General features: G+C 38.6%; 1 protein-coding gene across 1 annotated transcript in view; it reads left to right on the top strand.

Moving 5' to 3' along the window:
- Positions 1-16,617, top strand: part of DGKI (diacylglycerol kinase iota) — a 344,361-nt gene that overhangs the window by 208,697 nt on the left and 119,047 nt on the right. Inside the window, exon 21 of the mRNA XM_040259956.1 lies at positions 14,589-14,668. Within this exon, the coding sequence (XP_040115890.1) occupies positions 14,589-14,668 (80 nt within the window). The remainder of the gene's footprint in view (positions 1-14,588; positions 14,669-16,617) is intronic.

Here is a 16,617-nt window from a genome sequence, read left to right as displayed (position 1 = left end):
CAGCTCCTAACATAAACAAATCAACCTCCTATAACACCTTGAGGGCAGGAAGGGTGTCTTTCTTGATATTATATGCCCAACTCCTAGCATGGGAGTCTGGCACAAGACTGTCTCTGGCATGAGAAAATCCTTAAAACTTGTTTGTTGACTAATTAAGTGCATGATTTGTAGATGTGAAAAATATTTTGGCACAATCCTTTATATATACAATACAAGTTTGCCAAATTAAATGAACATGAATACCATGTTATTCAAGATTATTACTGCCAGAGTATTTAAAAAGAAAAGTGACTTGCCTGTTCCTTGGATGGCCTTCTTAGGTTGTATACCATCAGAATAAAGAGCAGAATTTGACCTGTAGTTTGAAACCCAGATTGGTAGAGAACCTGCTGGTTTCTGGAAAGCACATCTTCAAAATATCATCCTCGAATCAAATGCAATGGAAACTGCATAGTGACTTTTATTTTATGGATGACATTTTAAATTAACCGGGGAGAGGACTAGGTTCAGCTCAAGCCGTGAAGTTCAAACTCTAGGATCATTTTTCATCACCAGCATGGGGGGTTGTGAAACCTTTGACAGACCCAGGCATTGCATGGTGGGATGGAAGGGTCTCAGGGTGTTATGTTTCCTTTTGAATGCTAATATGCCCATTACTTTCCCCTCTTGGTTCCAGGTAAACAGTGGGCAGGTAACAATGACAGGTTGTTGTACGATAAATCTGTGGTGTGCAGGGAGAAAATTGGATTGAACTATTGCCAACTCATTCTGTCTAATTATCATCAGCCATCAAGTTAGAATTTTCGTGCCCTGATAACCCTGACACATTCAGAACTAATGAGGTAACATGGAAAGATTCCCCGTGGCCCCTGCCGTCCTCCCTTAGGGCTTTCCTTTCTCTGGTCCACGACCTCCCCTCCTTGATGTTCCCCTCCAGCCGCTTATCATCTTGTTGATTTTTTGAATAGTGGTTACACTCTGGCTAAGAAAGCAAATAATGTTTGTTTTTCTGTATGTCAGTATTCTCTGGCAACAGCAAAGTATCTGTCTGAGGGAAACTCAGAACGGTTTCTTTTTTCCCTCTTTGCTCTTGATTTTTTAATTTTTTAAAATCAATAGACATTAATTTTTTTTCTTAATTTCTTCTTATTATTATTTCATTTTAATTGGAGGCTAATTACTTTACAATATTGTGGTGGTTTTGCCATACATTGACATGAATCAGCCATGGGTGTACATGTGTTCCCCATCCTGAACCCCCCTCCCACCATCCCATCCCTCAAGGTCATCCCAGTGCACCAGCCCTGAGCACCCTGAAACATGTATATTATCACATGTTAAATAGATCGCCAGTCTAGGTTTGATACATGAAATAGACATTACCTTTTAGATAACTTTTAGATTTACAGAAAAATGAAGTCAAAGTAGAGTTCAAAGTATATGTTTCCTTTTGAATGCTAATATGCCCATTAATTTCCCCTCTTGGTTCCAGGTGAACAGTGGGCAGGTAACAATGACAGGTTGTTGTACGATAAACCTGTGGTATGTATATCCCCTCAACCTCCCCCCAGCCTCCAGTACACATAGTTTCTCTTACTGTTCACATCTTGTGTGAGAGTGGTACATTGTTAGAATTGATGCAAAAGCTGTAGTATGTTCTTATTAACTAAAACCCATACTTTACAGTAGGATTCATTCTTGTGTTCTACAGTTTTTATGGGTTTTCACAGAGGTGTGACATGTGTCTACCATGACAGTATCATACAGAACAGCTTCACTGCTCTAACTACCCTCTGTACTTCACCCGTTCACCAGTCCCTCCCCACAGGGCCCAGGCAACTACTGATCTGTTTGCTATCTCCTTGGATTTGCCTTTTCCAGAATTCCATATAGTTGGAATCGTGCAGTATGTGGCCTTTTCAGACTGGCTTCTTTCCTAACAGTATACATTCAAATTTCCTCCTTCATCTTTTATGGCTTGGAAACTCTTTTCTCTTTGTTGCTGAATAACGTTCTGTGGTGTGATAACAACTATGTGTATCCTTCTACCTATCAAAGAATATCTCAGTTGCTTCAAAGTTTCAGCAGTTAAAAATAAAGATACTATGAACATTCATGGGCAAATTTTTGTGGGGGCCTAATTTTCAACTCATTTTGGTAAATACCGAGTAGTTCAATTGCTGGATCACATGGTTAGGGTTTGTATAAAGTTGTAAGAAACTGCTAAGCTGTCTTCCAAAGAGGGTCTACCATTTTGCATTCCCACCAACAACGAGAGTTGCTGTTGCTCCAGGTTTTCACTGACATTTGGAATTGTTCACTTTTTTTTCTATTTTATCTGTCCTAGTAGATGTGTAATAGGGTCACATTGTTGTTTTAATTTTCAATTCTCTAATAACACATGAATGGAAAGCCCAGTGGTTTAGCAGTAAAAATCTGCCTGCAGTGCAGGAGTTTTGCAGATGTTGGTTTGATCTTCAGGTCAGGAAGGTACCCTGGAGCAGGAAATGACAACCCACTCCAATATTTTTGCCTGGGAAAAGCCATGGACAAAGGAGCCTGGTGGGCTACAGTCCATGGGATTACAAAAGAGTCAGACCTGACTTAGCGACTAATCAACAATGCTTATGCTTTGTTGTCATCGTGTGCTTCATATGCTTATTTGTCATCTGTGCATCCTGTTAGGTGAGATGCCAATTCAGATCTTTTGTCCACTTTTTAATTGACCCTCTTATTGTTGAGTTTAAGAGTTCTTTGCATATTTTGAGTGCTGGTCTTTCATCAGGTATGTGTTTTGCCAATATTTTTTCCCCACTCTGTCTTGTCTTTTTGTTTTCTTAACAGTGCCTTTCACAGAGCAGAAGTTTTTATTTTGAGTCCAAGTCATCAACTTCTATTATGGATCATGCTTTTGATGTTATTTCTATTATCAAATATAACTACCAAACCCAAGCTTACCTGGCTTCACTCCTATCTTATTTTCTAAGGAAAAAATTCTTTTTCAGACTATTTGCCTCTGAAGATGGCGTATTGTTGTTTTTGTGTTGCTCAGTTGTGTCTGACTCTTTGTGACCCGTGGATTGCTGCAGCATGCCGGCTCCTCTGTCCTTCACTCTCTCCCAGAGCTTGCGCAAACTCATGTCCACTGCATCCGTGATGCTATCTAACCATCTCATTCTCTGCCACCCTCTTCTCCTCCTGCCCTCAATCTTTCTCAGCATCAGGGTCTTTTTAAAACTGCTTATAAATTGATATAAAGATAGCAAAGCTTTGACTAACTGTATTGATTATGTCAGTAAACCTAAAATTAATGCTTAAGGGAATGTCAGCCTTTTAAAAGTGTATCTCTGAAGAGTGTTAGCATAAACTACGTTCATTTTAAGATTATCTGTGCATTTGATGGTTTTGCCCATAAAATTCAGAATGCGTTTCTGTTTTACAAATTTTTAACCCTGTTGTTACATTTATTGTTCTTTTCAGAAAGCAGCAACCTTTTTATTCAGCCTTAACAGAGCCTTTGAAATTCTATTATTTTTCTGTGTATATTTAGAGCTTAAAATCCCATCTTTGTAAACCTTTGCAGTTTCTGAGACGCTTTTCCCTAAGGTCTTACACCTTCTTTTAATGATCCCATTGAAGATATCTTGTGATTTCAATAGGTAAATAGCTCCTTTAGCTGCAACTCTGTTTGAATGGGAATTGCACTATAATTGCTCATGTGTCATATAATTAAATCCTTTCTTTCCTTTTAACTGCTGAGCTTTCAGCCCTTTCTTTCCATCGTGATACCTTGTTGAACACATCACAGGGTCTTGCAGGGAATGAATTGGCTGCTGTGCAGTTTCTCCCTTTATAAATCTCAGTAACAGTTTCATGTGGATTTTGTGGCAAAGGTGGTTCTTTCTTGCTTTGGCTCCAAGGGTCTTTGCTCGTGTCATAAAGCAGCCAGCTGTGATTCCTTGCAGGTTTGGTTGATTCTTTCATTTATATGCTTTGGTTTAGGCTTGGCCTTTAGAAGCTTTTGTGCAATATCATCTGCTGTAGAAGTCACTGCATTTGATCTGCTGAAAGTGACTTTATGAATGGCTGGTACATGTTGATATGGAATTAGAAGAAATCCATGAATTTAATAAGGCTTATAGGAATGAATATAGAATTGATTTGCAGATACTGTGTTCTGCAGACACTGACATCTTTAATCCTCACCATGACTCAGGTACCATATCTGTCTTTGCATGGAGAATTCACATACTAAATGGGAGAATAATCAAGGACAAGATAAGTTCATTGAGTACTCAAAATGATCAAAAACATCTGCCATTCTGATTTTTCTAGTTAGTTATTTACCAAGAATAAACAAATATTAAAATGAATGTTTTAATGTAGTTTAAACCTATCCCAGCAAAACTACCAGATTAATGATATCAAATGTTGACAACCCAAAACTAATGTTAAGTAAGTGCTCTATCAAAAATCTGAGGGAAAGATTTTTAATATCTTGTGCATCTGACATAATGAACTTTTTCCACTTCAAGTGAGAACATGGTTTCACATTTATTTTATGATGTCGATTAGCTCATCAGCTCCGTACGGGAAATTCTAATGCAGTCATTTTAATAGCAAAACAAATCACATGATTGTCCATAATGATTCTGATTAAAGTCAGATATACTCTTGGTGCCTCTACTGCCCCCATAATCCTGCTCACAATATTTTAGTAGCAAGTAGTTCTTTATAAAGTAAGAAATAGTTCAGTTCTGTGACTCTTATATTGAAGATATGGTTAAAACTTATCAACAGCTTGACTTATCACAGTCTCAGAAGCTGCCCTATTGGGAAGGGAAGGGAATGGTGTGTCTTTAAAACTAAAAAGGGGAATGGAATGGCATGTCTTTAAAAGTGATCCCACCCCTGCCAGATGTGTTTATGAAGCATGTGTGTGTCTTGACTCATCGTTTCTGAGTCCCAGAGCCATACTCCTTTGCCCCAGGCTGAAATTGCTCACCTTGGCCTTGCTTCTGGAATGTCACAGCCTTTCCCTGGTTCTTGTGTAGCTCTGGGTACAGGACTTGTCATTCTGCCCTCACTCCTCGGTCAGCCTGTCACCAGTTTCTGGCTTCACTGCTCTGAACTCAGTGTTGAAAGGAGAGACTCCATCACCTGTGAGGCCTAGGATTAATGAAAAGGTGGGACAATGCAGGAGACGGGCTCTGGTCAGAGAAGCCTGGGATGAAACCCGGGTGCTCCACGTGGTAGCCATGACCTTTCAGGCATGTCACCGCATCTTCCTGAGACTAGGTTTCCTCATTTTAGAAACTGGACTAGTGATATCCACCTCTTAGGGTTGTGGTAAAGATTAAATAACACCACGAAACAAGTACGTGGCTTGTGTTCAATACCTGTCTTCTCCTCCTCCGCCTCCTTCCCACCCTGCTCTTCCTTTCCTTCCTCTTCTCGTTCTCGCTTCTCCTTCTTCGTATCACATAATCATTACTGTCTTTTTCCTCTTTTGTTGTTCAGCCACTCAGTCATGCATGTCTGACTCTTTTCGACCTCATGGGCTGCAGCACGCCAGGCTACTCTGTCCTTCACTATCTCCCAGAGTTTGCTCAGACTCATGTCCATCGAGTCAGTGATGCCATCCAACCATCTCATCCTCTCGCCCCCTTCTCCTCCTGAGCTCAGTCCTTCCCAACATCAAGATCTTTTCCAGTGAGTCAGCTCTTCACATCAGGTGCCCAGAGTATTGAAGCTTCAGCTTCAGCATCAGTCCTTCCAATAAGTAGTCAGGGTTGATTTCCTTTAGGATTGACTGGTTTGATCTCCTTGCAGTCCCAAGGGACTCTCAAGAGTCTTCTCCAGCACCACAATTCGAAAGTACCAATTCTTCAATGCTCAGCCTTCTTTATGGTCCAGCTCTCACATCTGTACATGACGACTAGAAAGACCATAGCTTTGACTATATGGACCATTGTTGTAAAGTAATGTCTCTGCTTTTTTAATATGCTATCTAGGTATAGCTTTAAATATACTATGGTTTAGAGTATGCTTCTGGCACAGCTGGCTCTTCCAAAGGTGGAGGTCGGATTCACTAATAGAAGAAAACAAATGACTTCAGCCACCCTCCACCTGCTATCATTGTTGCTTCTCCGAACCACCAGGCTGAGGTTCGGAACAGCTGGGTGAGGTGAGGATGACCACTCCTCACTCAGTCCAGCAGAAGAGTTTTGCATATGGGAACCCATGAAGTTTGCAGTTTTGTTCACCTCAGATTCCTGTACATTATGAATTCACCGACCTTAATGCAGTTTTCTCACACTCCTGTGGTGGTACCAGATAAAAAGGCTACAGAGATCTTGGGGAGTGGAGGGGGGCGTTCATTTCAGACTTGGTCCCCAAGGATCTTTTGTCTTCAGTCAAATAATTTATTGTCTTGAGGAAACAGTTGGGTTGTCTTTTGCATCATATTTCTGACTCTTTAAAAATGTTTTTCAAGTTTTCTTAAGGTGGCTCATCTGTTAAAGAATCCACCTACAATGCAAGGGACCTGGCTTGGAAAGATCCCTTGGAGGAGGGCATGACAATCCACTCCAGTATTCTTGTCTGAAGAATCCCATGGACAGAGGAGCCTGGTAGGCTCCAGTCCCTGGGGTCGCATAGAGTTGGACCGACTGAGTGACTAACATATGTACACACACACTCTGACTCTGAAAAATATTTTATAAGTTTTGTGAAAACTATAGGAATTTTCTATGTAATTGCCTCTGAGAACTTTGGTTTTCAATGTTTTGGGCAGTTCAGTTCCATATATAGATATCTGAGCCTACATCAGATTTATTTCCTGACTCTGTTCATCAATTGTGCTGAAATATATATTTTAGAAACCATATTTCATATATTTTCTTTTAGTGCATATATACTTTAGAAGTTTCCTGTAGATAAAAGAGTACACTTGTGTACTGGTTGCTAGAAAAATTTGAATTTATTAAAGATGAATGGTGTTGATTTATTCACTACTTGACATAAATTTGCATAATGACTTCAGGTAGTCCTAACTTCAACTGTAGAAGACAAAATTAATTATCATGAACTGTTGGTATTTTATTTCAGACATAAAATCGAGAGCATGCGATGTGAAATATATAATGGATTTCTCAACCAATTAAATTAATCACCTTCTGGATTATGAGGCGTTTAAACAAGCAGAGATAGGGAAAGGAGGTTAATGGAGGCCATGGTGAAGCCTGAGAAGGAAGCCAGGGTAGTGCTTGTGTTTCAGTAATTGATAGTATAATTTTCTCAGGGCTGAGAATCACCAGGCAACTCGACAATATCTTTCCTATTTCTGTACCTGTATTTGTCATAGTTTTGTCATTGTCTTAGTCTGCTTGGGCTGCTGTAACAAAATACTAGCCTGGTGACTTAAACAATGGAGATCTATTTTCTCTCAGTCCCGGAGGCTGGAAAGTCTGTGATCAAGGACTTGGTTGATTTGGCCGATTTGGTTTCTGGTAAGAGCACTCCTCCTGGCTTGTAGACTGCTAGGTTCATGCTGTGTTCCCAAAGCAGGAGAGAGGGAGCATGCGAGTGCTCTATGGCGTCTCTTCTTCCAAGGGCACTAATCCCATCGTGAAGGCCCCACCTTCGTGACCCCATCTAACTATAATTACCTCCCAAAGAAGGCACATTTGCAGTTACCATTGTATTGGGGTTAGGACCTCAACATGTGAATTTGGGGGGCACAGTCATTCAGTTTATGACAATAAGGTTAGCTCAGGTTTCAAACATGTTAAAACTCAGATGCTTCTTAAAGGATTAACTCTTTAGTTAATTATTATTCATTTATACTAAAGTGCCGAGAAGGATTGGAAAGTATATTTTGATAGAAGGAGAGTCAGAGAAGTCATTAAGAAAGGTAGGATATAGAGTAAGGGAAATAAATTTGTCCTCAGTCAACCAAGGAATACTACTGTTAGAAATTAGGAAGCACATTAGATCCAGCTAGTAGGGGCAAAGACCAAAGAAGTTTTGTTTGTTGGATTTTTGCACTATTTGTGGGATGATTAACACATGGATGGTTTTGACATATATTACATCTGGTACTAAGGACATTCAACTTTTTGGTTCCACAGAGAACAAACCATAATGCTCATTAGCCACATATGTTTATTTAAACTTTAATTGCATAAGATAAAAATTCCGTTTCTCAGTCACGCAAGCCACATTTCAAGGACTTAGTTTGATATGTGGCTGGTGGCTCCTGTATTGGACATACAGAAAGGTCTGCTGGACACTGCTTCTCTAGAGACTTCTGAGGCCCAGATAATGCAGTGAGGTAATCCTGCTGCTTATTATATAAACACACCCACAAACAAATACACATGCCATGATGAGCCATGAAGTTATGACTGTTCAGTGTGCCTGGTGTCCATTACTAGACATGGATTGCAACAGTAGGTTTCATTTGGGGGCTTTTGATGACTTCTCTACTTTTTCCTATTTGATACTAATATAGAATTTTTTTTTAATTCACAGAAAACATTGGAGAGAATATACAGTGAACTTTGGCACCACTATCAGTAAAATCAATTGCCACAGATAGGTTGTATTTCTTATTTTTAATTCTGAGATACTGTACACAGAAATATACATAAACACACACACACATACTTGTTCTGTTCATAAATGTTCATATATATATATACACACATACATATACACCTATGCCCACATACATATATATACACACACACATATGTATGTGTATCTAATGCATAGACTTAAAGATTAATAGTAAATGGATGTTCATGTACCTCCCACTCAGATTAAGAAGCAGAACAAATACCTCACCTTATCCCTCTTCTACCAAGATAATCCCAGTATGCTGACTTCTCTATTTGCCATTTTCTTCATACGTATGTATTTACCATCAATATATGCATCCCTCATTCAGATACAGCAGTTTTGAAAAATCAAGTAGCAATCTTAAACCTCCCTGTGCAAGGAGGTGATGATGCTTTCACTTTTAGATGAAGGCTGTCAAGATCAGGAAAGAATCTCAGGAATAGTGTCTGGCTTCAGTTACCCTAGTGACTCAGATGGTAATAGTGCAAGAGACCTGGGTTCAATATCTGAGAGGATCCCCTGGAGAAGGGAATGGCTACCCACTCCAGTATTCTTGCCTGGAGAATTTCATGGACAGAGGAGCCATAATCCATGGGATCACAAAGAGTTGGACACAACTGAGCGACTAACACTTTTCAGCTTCCCCAAGAGTACCTGTGCACCCATTCTATGAGGTTTAGTGGGCAAGATCATGATTGCATTCTGGAAAGCATTTGGTAAGGTGTTAGGGTGGGTTCTAGCTATCATGTGGAACTGTCGTTATAAGGGATGGACTTTTTTGAATTTTTCTCCTTCACCAAGACCTAACTGTTGCTCTCAAGAACAGGTTAAGGAAGAGTAAATCTTGGGGTGATTGTTAGAAAACTGGTTCAGACTCACTTAGACATTCTGTCCGTAGGTGGAAAAATAACTCTCCTGTGATGGTGAGACTCGGTGATGACAGCTCTCTACATCTTGACCTATTGAGTCACTGTGCTCCAATATGTCCATCACCCTAGAATCCTCTAGCCTCATCCCCTTGGAGGGTTTTTTCTTTCTTTGTTAGATCCCCATTATATCCCATGCATTCCTCATTCTTGTTCCAAATTCAACTTTTGTTGGTACCAGTTCTGCAGTAACTTTTTAGTAGAGGGTATGTCCTTTGTTCAGTCCTTGAGCTTGTTTGGTAGTTTGAATTATGTGTAAAAGTCGTAGAATTCTGAACCCATTGCTTCCTTGCTTCTGTGACTGTGCAGTTGCCTTTGAGAAGTTTAAAACTGTCTAATCCCCATTTTCTTTGCCGTCTAATTTTTCCTCTTTGGAACTTTGTAGACCCCTCTTTGTGTTCCTAAAATGTCTTCCTGTTGTCCTTTAGTTATTGTGCTTGTTGGGCAGTTCAAGTTGGAAACTGATGTTCTTCAGTTCTAAGAAATAGTCTTGATTTTTTGTTTGTTTCTGTTAACTACTTCTATTTCTGATTTTTGGAACTCCTGTCATTGGAAAGTTGGACCACTGGGCCAGTCTTATTTTCCTTACCTTTTCTCATGCCTCCTTTTATTTCTGCTCTTCTTTTGTAAAGACTTCTTCAACTTGATCTTCTAACCCTTCTATTAAACTCCATTCTATCCAGGTTCAAGGACCTATTTGTTCTCTGAATAATGACCCGTTTTCTTCTTCATATTATTCATCTTTTCATATAATCATATTTATATTTCATGGAGGGAATATTCTCTCTTAACTCTCTGAGGATTCCCCAGAGTAGACTCTTCAGATCTCTTTCTCAGAATGTGTGGTCTGGCTGCCAGCTTTCTGGAAAGTCTAGTGAGAGGAACAAGTTGGGTATCTCTGCATTCTGAGATGATTAGTTAATCTCCATTTTCTATAAAGTAACTGCACCTAACCAAGAGTAGGTGGTAGAATCTAGTGATTTAATATCCAGTGATTCTTATTTTAACTGCAAATTTTGTTTCCAGGTAGCGCATCTTCTGACGGTTTGCCAGTGTAAATTGTGTTGGTTCTTATCCACCGCCACGTATAGTTTAGAGTTAGACTGTCTAGGGCCTTTGAGTCAGTTATGAGTTTTCCATGTGCTTTATCCGTTGCCATTTTCTCCTTACTCTCTCTCTTTGTTGGTTTTTATCTTTTTTAAAATGCATGTGCTGTAATTTAGTAGCGTTTCTGGCACAAGAGAAGTAAGTATGTGTTAAATCTGCCTTCTTAACTTAGAAACCAGCTTGTTCTTTATTGCTTAGTTGGAACTTGTAAATTCCATTTGAGCCCTGCCATAAAAGTTCCATTATGTAGGTTGAGTATTGGCTGATGCTTATTGCAGTCAAATAAAATCTCTAACACTAAAATAAGATGAATCATCAAGATCAGGAATAGTAATGCTAATGCTTGGGGGAGAAGTATTCTCACTGCTCCCAATTAAGATGAAGGAAGCTTCACTGAGGTTTGGCAATTGGTTGTCAGCAGTGTAAAAGGAAGGTGGCAATTTTACACAAGTTTCTGGTTTCTCTTCACCATTTAAAGCCTCAAATAGAAGTGTCAGATTACAGTATTTTTGTTCGACAGTTATCTTTTCCATCAAAGAGTAAAAGTTAGTTTTAAATAATCAAAATATAACTTACAGAACTACTACCAGCTAATCCTGTGGCACAATACATTGAAAAATAGATTTTTGGTTTATCCAATTTTCTAGCTCAAGAGGCTCAAAAGTTAGTAAAAGGAGTGAGGAAGAAGTAATGTTGATGTTCTGGATATTCATTTTTAAATATAGTATTGCATTTAATCTTCCCCAAATCCTAGAAGATACCTATTCTAAATCCTATAGCCTTCAATCCAAGGATCAAGTTCAGTTCAGTTCAATCACTCAGTCATGTCTGACTATTTGTGACCCCATGGACACCGGGCTTCCCCATCCATCATCAACTCCTGGAGATTACTCAAACTCATGTCCATCAAGTCGGTGATGTCATCCAACCATCTCATCCTCTGTCATCCCCTTCTCCTCCTTCAGTCTTTCCCAGCATCAGGGTCTTTCAAATGAGTCAGTTCTTCACATCAGGTGGCCAAAGTATTGGAGTTTCAGCTTCAGCATCAGTCCTTCCAATGAATATTCAGGACTGATTTTCTTTAGGATGGGCTGGCTAGATCTCCTTGCATTCTAAGGGACTCTCAAGAGTCTTCTCCAACACCACAGTTCAAAAGTATCAATTCTTCAGCACTCAGCTTTCTTTATAGTCCAACTCTCACATCCATACATGACTGCTGGAAAAACCACAGCTTTAACTAGACAGACCTTTGTTGGCAAAGTAATGTCTCTGCTTTTTAATATGTTGTGTAAGATCAAAGGATCAAAGGAATTAAGTTTCAAGACCAAACAGCTAACATGAGTCATTTGTAAGACCAGAGCATTGGGCTATGAATCCAAGAGAAAATGACCATAAATTCTTTCTAGTGCACAGTAGTACTTTCATAGGATAAATTTGACAACAACTGCCAGTAACTGTATTATGAAATTGTGATATAGGATGCCTTTTTCCTTTTTTTAATCCTAATTGAATAGCTCATATCAATTAAATATAATTTCTCTTAATTAGCTTCTTGAGGAATCAGCAAAGTTGCTGATTTTGTACTCTTAGTAGAAATGAATGACACATCTTGGAAAACTTTTTCCTAGACATTCATTATTTTGGGTCTAGAATATCCAATCTCTAAGTGTAGTTTAAAGTATCTTCTACCAAATATACTGAATTTACGACCAGACTAACTCCAGGCATTGGTAGTAAGAAGGAGATCCGAGGTGTTGACCAAATTCCTGCATTCCCATATAAGATGCCTCCTCATTTAAGTAAATAGGTAAATATTAATGGAATTTTATGTCTCTGCATTTGCACATTTGAAATTAAGAGAAAATTTCATTAAACAAGATTCAGATATGGATTCTCATGATAAGTATAGATGTATTCTGTTTCCACAATGTGTGATTTACTTTCTAGGCCAAACTTCTAGGTTTTCCTCTGCATTTGTCAAAGATTAGAAACCCTTATTCTTCTCTTACTTAACTAGATCACCTTATTTGAACCTATTGAGTAGTCTAGTTGAGGATAATTACTTTAGTCACTACTTTTAGGAATCTCTTTATTAAATTTCCCTTTCATTCCTTTCAAAGATGCATGATTGCCATACTGAAGACTTTTTTTGGATACTTCTAGCTATATACAAAAAAAAAAAAAAGAGAGGAAAAAAGATTTCCCCAGATTTCCCCAGATTATTGTTCCCCCAAACATAGGACACTTGCATGGTTCCTCACATACTTGCTTACTGTTCTCTTGCTTAGCTTCTGGAAGAACAGACAAAGGCAAGCTCCAACCTAATGCACACTGTCTACTCTCCCGATTTCCGTTTTTGTCTATCCTGTGTAGACTTAGCTCTTAAAGACACAGTTTCTCTTTCATACTTGCACAGGCTCTAAGCTTGTCTTCCTCCTCCCTCCACCCCTTTGTATGAAAAAAACAAAGTTTTATTACATATCTACCAGATATTGGGGTTGTAAAGGAAATAAGTCTTATTCCTGTGGTGAGAGAGTCCATATGATTCATAGGTTTACATAGCTCTACAGGGTGATGGATGTCTTCCAGTTTAATTGTGTAGCACTTTGGGAACCTAGAGGTATGACACAGTGGTATTGATATTTCTAAGGAGCCAATCTAGGGCTAATGTTGAGAAACAAATTCTATTTCTTTTTCTCTAGACTACTCTTGCTTCTCTAAAAGACCAATGGGGCTCCATATCCTTCAGAGAGCCTAAAATCTACCCTCCAGGCAAGAATTAGTCCCTCTCGCCTAGTTTTCAAGTGACTTAAGTTCATACATTTACCATAGCCTATGTTGCATATCTTATTTTTCATATGTGTGTCTTCTCTACAACTTTGTGAATTCATGATTTTCCCATGAGTTTAAATGGATTTTATTGTCTGTATGGTTCATTTTTAAAGTCCTAGAACTTTGCATTTTCAGACCTACTTGTCAATGATGAGGCTTTAAAAATTCAATGAGTGAAAGATTTTTAAAAATCTTCAGTGGATACTATTGTCCTGTCATCTCCTTGTTAATCTCTAGTTGGTTGATTCAAGATTTTGAAATATTTTTTAAATCATGGGTTTAATAATATAACTATACTTATAAAATCAGAAATGTACACATACTTTTTTTTGAAGTTTTGGGAAGGAGACTACTTTCATTATTTCAGACAATCTAATGGCTATATCTAAAGTAGGAGTTTCTATCTACTAAAGTCATCCTGTGACATTTATTACCACCTAGAAAAGATATTTAAAGCCCCTAACAGCTTCTCCTCATTGATTTCTGAAGCCCTGCTGCTACTACATTTACACTGACCATCTTTAAAATCAATTGGATTTTATAGCTGTGAACTTTCTAGAAGCATTATTTTTTTTTTAAGTATTTCTTGCTTGTTTAGTTCTGGTATTGGCTACCAGGTAGCAACAGTACCTTGAGTAGCTTGAGTCTCTTATTAGGCAGCTAATAAGTGACAGAAAGATTAAGACTAATGCATTTAGGAGGGAAAGGGGTAAATGTCCAGAATCATGATTTTTTAAATCCTCCCTGGTACATTGGCTATTGCAAATGCAGGCATAAATTAGCAGCTGGCTGTGAACAGCCTCTGGCCCTGTCAGTCTACAGTTTCCGTGACATTATATTTCATGTCAGGGCCACTGAGACAAAATGCAGTGAAGGCTGGCCAGGTGGCAAGGGGCAACATGGATCATGCAAGGGAAAAATATGAAAGCTGCATAAGTAAAGAGACTGAGCTCATAGGAGAGGTGCCGGGAGACAGTGAAATATCCAAAAAAGCAGTAGTGTTTATGAGAGGTCTTTTTCAACCATAAAATATGCATTATGCCAACATAGAAAAATCAAATATGTTATTTTGGACTTTTGTCTTTCCTTCGCCCTTAGCCATCCCACTGGGCATTCTAGTTGTGCGTGGAGACTGTGATTTGGAGACTTGCCGTATGTACATAGATCGCCTGCAGGAGGTGAGTTTCTTTAGCCAATCATTTATGCTGCTCAGTTTTCCGTTTTTGTCAGTGATTACCAGCCCTCTTTATTTACTTCTAAAATGAGGCATTTGGGGAGAAATGGAAAAATGGTGGCCTCGTCTTTCTCGTCTTTGAAGCACACACTGCATCCTCTCCCTCCCCACCCCCACTGCTGTTTCTCCGCCTCAGGAGGTTGGAATGGGAAAGGGTTGATAGGGTTAACGACAGCACAGTGGTGCTCCAGTGTGATCCTAAACTATTGCTTGGAAGTCCTTGTCTTGCCAGACAGCTCACCTGTGTTTTTTGAACTCTATAGAATTTCAAGGGGCATGATAAATAATAAAGGGAAACAGAGATTTGTGGTTCCTTAATGCTTTGTGTCTAGTACAAACTTCAGTCAGAGACAACTAGGTTTACTTTTTCAATGTAACTTCTACAGGAAAGAAAAACCTCTATCTCAAAAGAATTTGTGTCCGAACACAAAGGAATAATCTATTATTTTTTTCTCAATCCAGTCTTAGCACTGAGAACGAGAAAGCGGAGTCTCATACGTGACATTCCCTTGAACTGCACCTGCGAAGCCCAGAGACCCAGATTCATACTACAGTGGTCGTGGGTTGTTTTTGCAGAACTTCAAGGGAGAGTATTCAGTATCTTATCCTGAAAATGGCAAAACACACCACACACACACACACACACACACACACACACACACACACACAAATAGCCACTTTTTTATCTTTGTTTCTTGGTGAAAGATGCACATTAGAATCACTTCTGGGGATGTGGTCCAGACATTTTTATTTTTAAAGCTGTTGGGTGATTTTGATAAATATCCCAAGATGAGCAACTTTCTTCCAGACCACACATTATACATAAATAAATATCACAAATAAAGAAGATGTATAGTGTTTAAAATCCCTTCAAATTTTGCAGCTTTGGGGCTGCAAAAGATTTAGCTTTGAACATTAGATTCTGTTTCTTTTGGTGGATATAAACTCAGGTAGGAGGCACAAAGTAATGTAATAATTACTGGTTTTTCTCTTCAGCTTTGTTATGGATACAGTTGGAATTGGGAATACAGAGTATTTTGAAATAGATGCCGAACTGTGAGTGTTAATAAGGGTGAGAGAAGAAAAGTCAACAAGGTTTATATTTGTGGCTTAATTTGGCTACATTTACCAAAGATAACTCAAGCATGTTAAAGTTGGTAAACTTCTTAGCATGTGACTCAGGTCCAAATCAATCCTAGAACATATAGTAGATTGTTCTCTTTTTTTTTTTTCCAAAATAATATTCTTTTATTGTAGATCCTCCCTCAAAAAAACCTGTAATAAAAAAGTCATAATTGATAACAAACCATTTTTTAAATATAAAACACTTGGGTAACTTAAGATCCCACATTAGCAAAATATTTGACTGGTGAATTGACTTTGTTGAAAATTAACGGTTAGGCTCATTGCACCAATATTCAACTAAAAGTAGGATTTTTTTTTTTTTTAAGTAAAGAGCAAGCACAGATAAAGCACAGATAAAGAGTAGAGTTTTAAACTTGGGCTTAGACAGTAAGTTGATAAAGCCTGTGGGAAGCAGGTGTGAGGATTGCTGACATCTGTAAATAGAATCACTATGCTCATTAACAAGGAAGCCTGCAGGTCATGACAGTAGCAACGACTTAGTTATAAAACTTTATACAGGGAGCCTGGCTCTCAGAATCTTCCAGTAAAACCTCATTAATTTCAGTCCTGTTAATTTGCACTTCGTGATCATGCAGAGATGGTCAGCGATTTTGAGTCTATGGAATCTTGTTTGCCAAGTAACTTATTGGTATAAACACAATTATCATGACAGTATGTTTTTGGTCTTAGATTAATAAATTCTTCCTAAGCGCCTAAAGGGACCTAAGCAGCTTATTTCACAAGCCAAAAGTCCAGGTGCAAGTTAAA

The sequence above is a fragment of the Oryx dammah genome, unplaced genomic scaffold (genome assembly GCF_014754425.2).
Source record: "Oryx dammah isolate SB20612 unplaced genomic scaffold, SCBI_Odam_1.1 HiC_scaffold_18, whole genome shotgun sequence".
In the NCBI taxonomy this organism is placed as follows: Eukaryota; Metazoa; Chordata; class Mammalia; order Artiodactyla; family Bovidae; genus Oryx; species Oryx dammah.
This window is presented reverse-complemented; position numbering and strand designations above follow the sequence as displayed.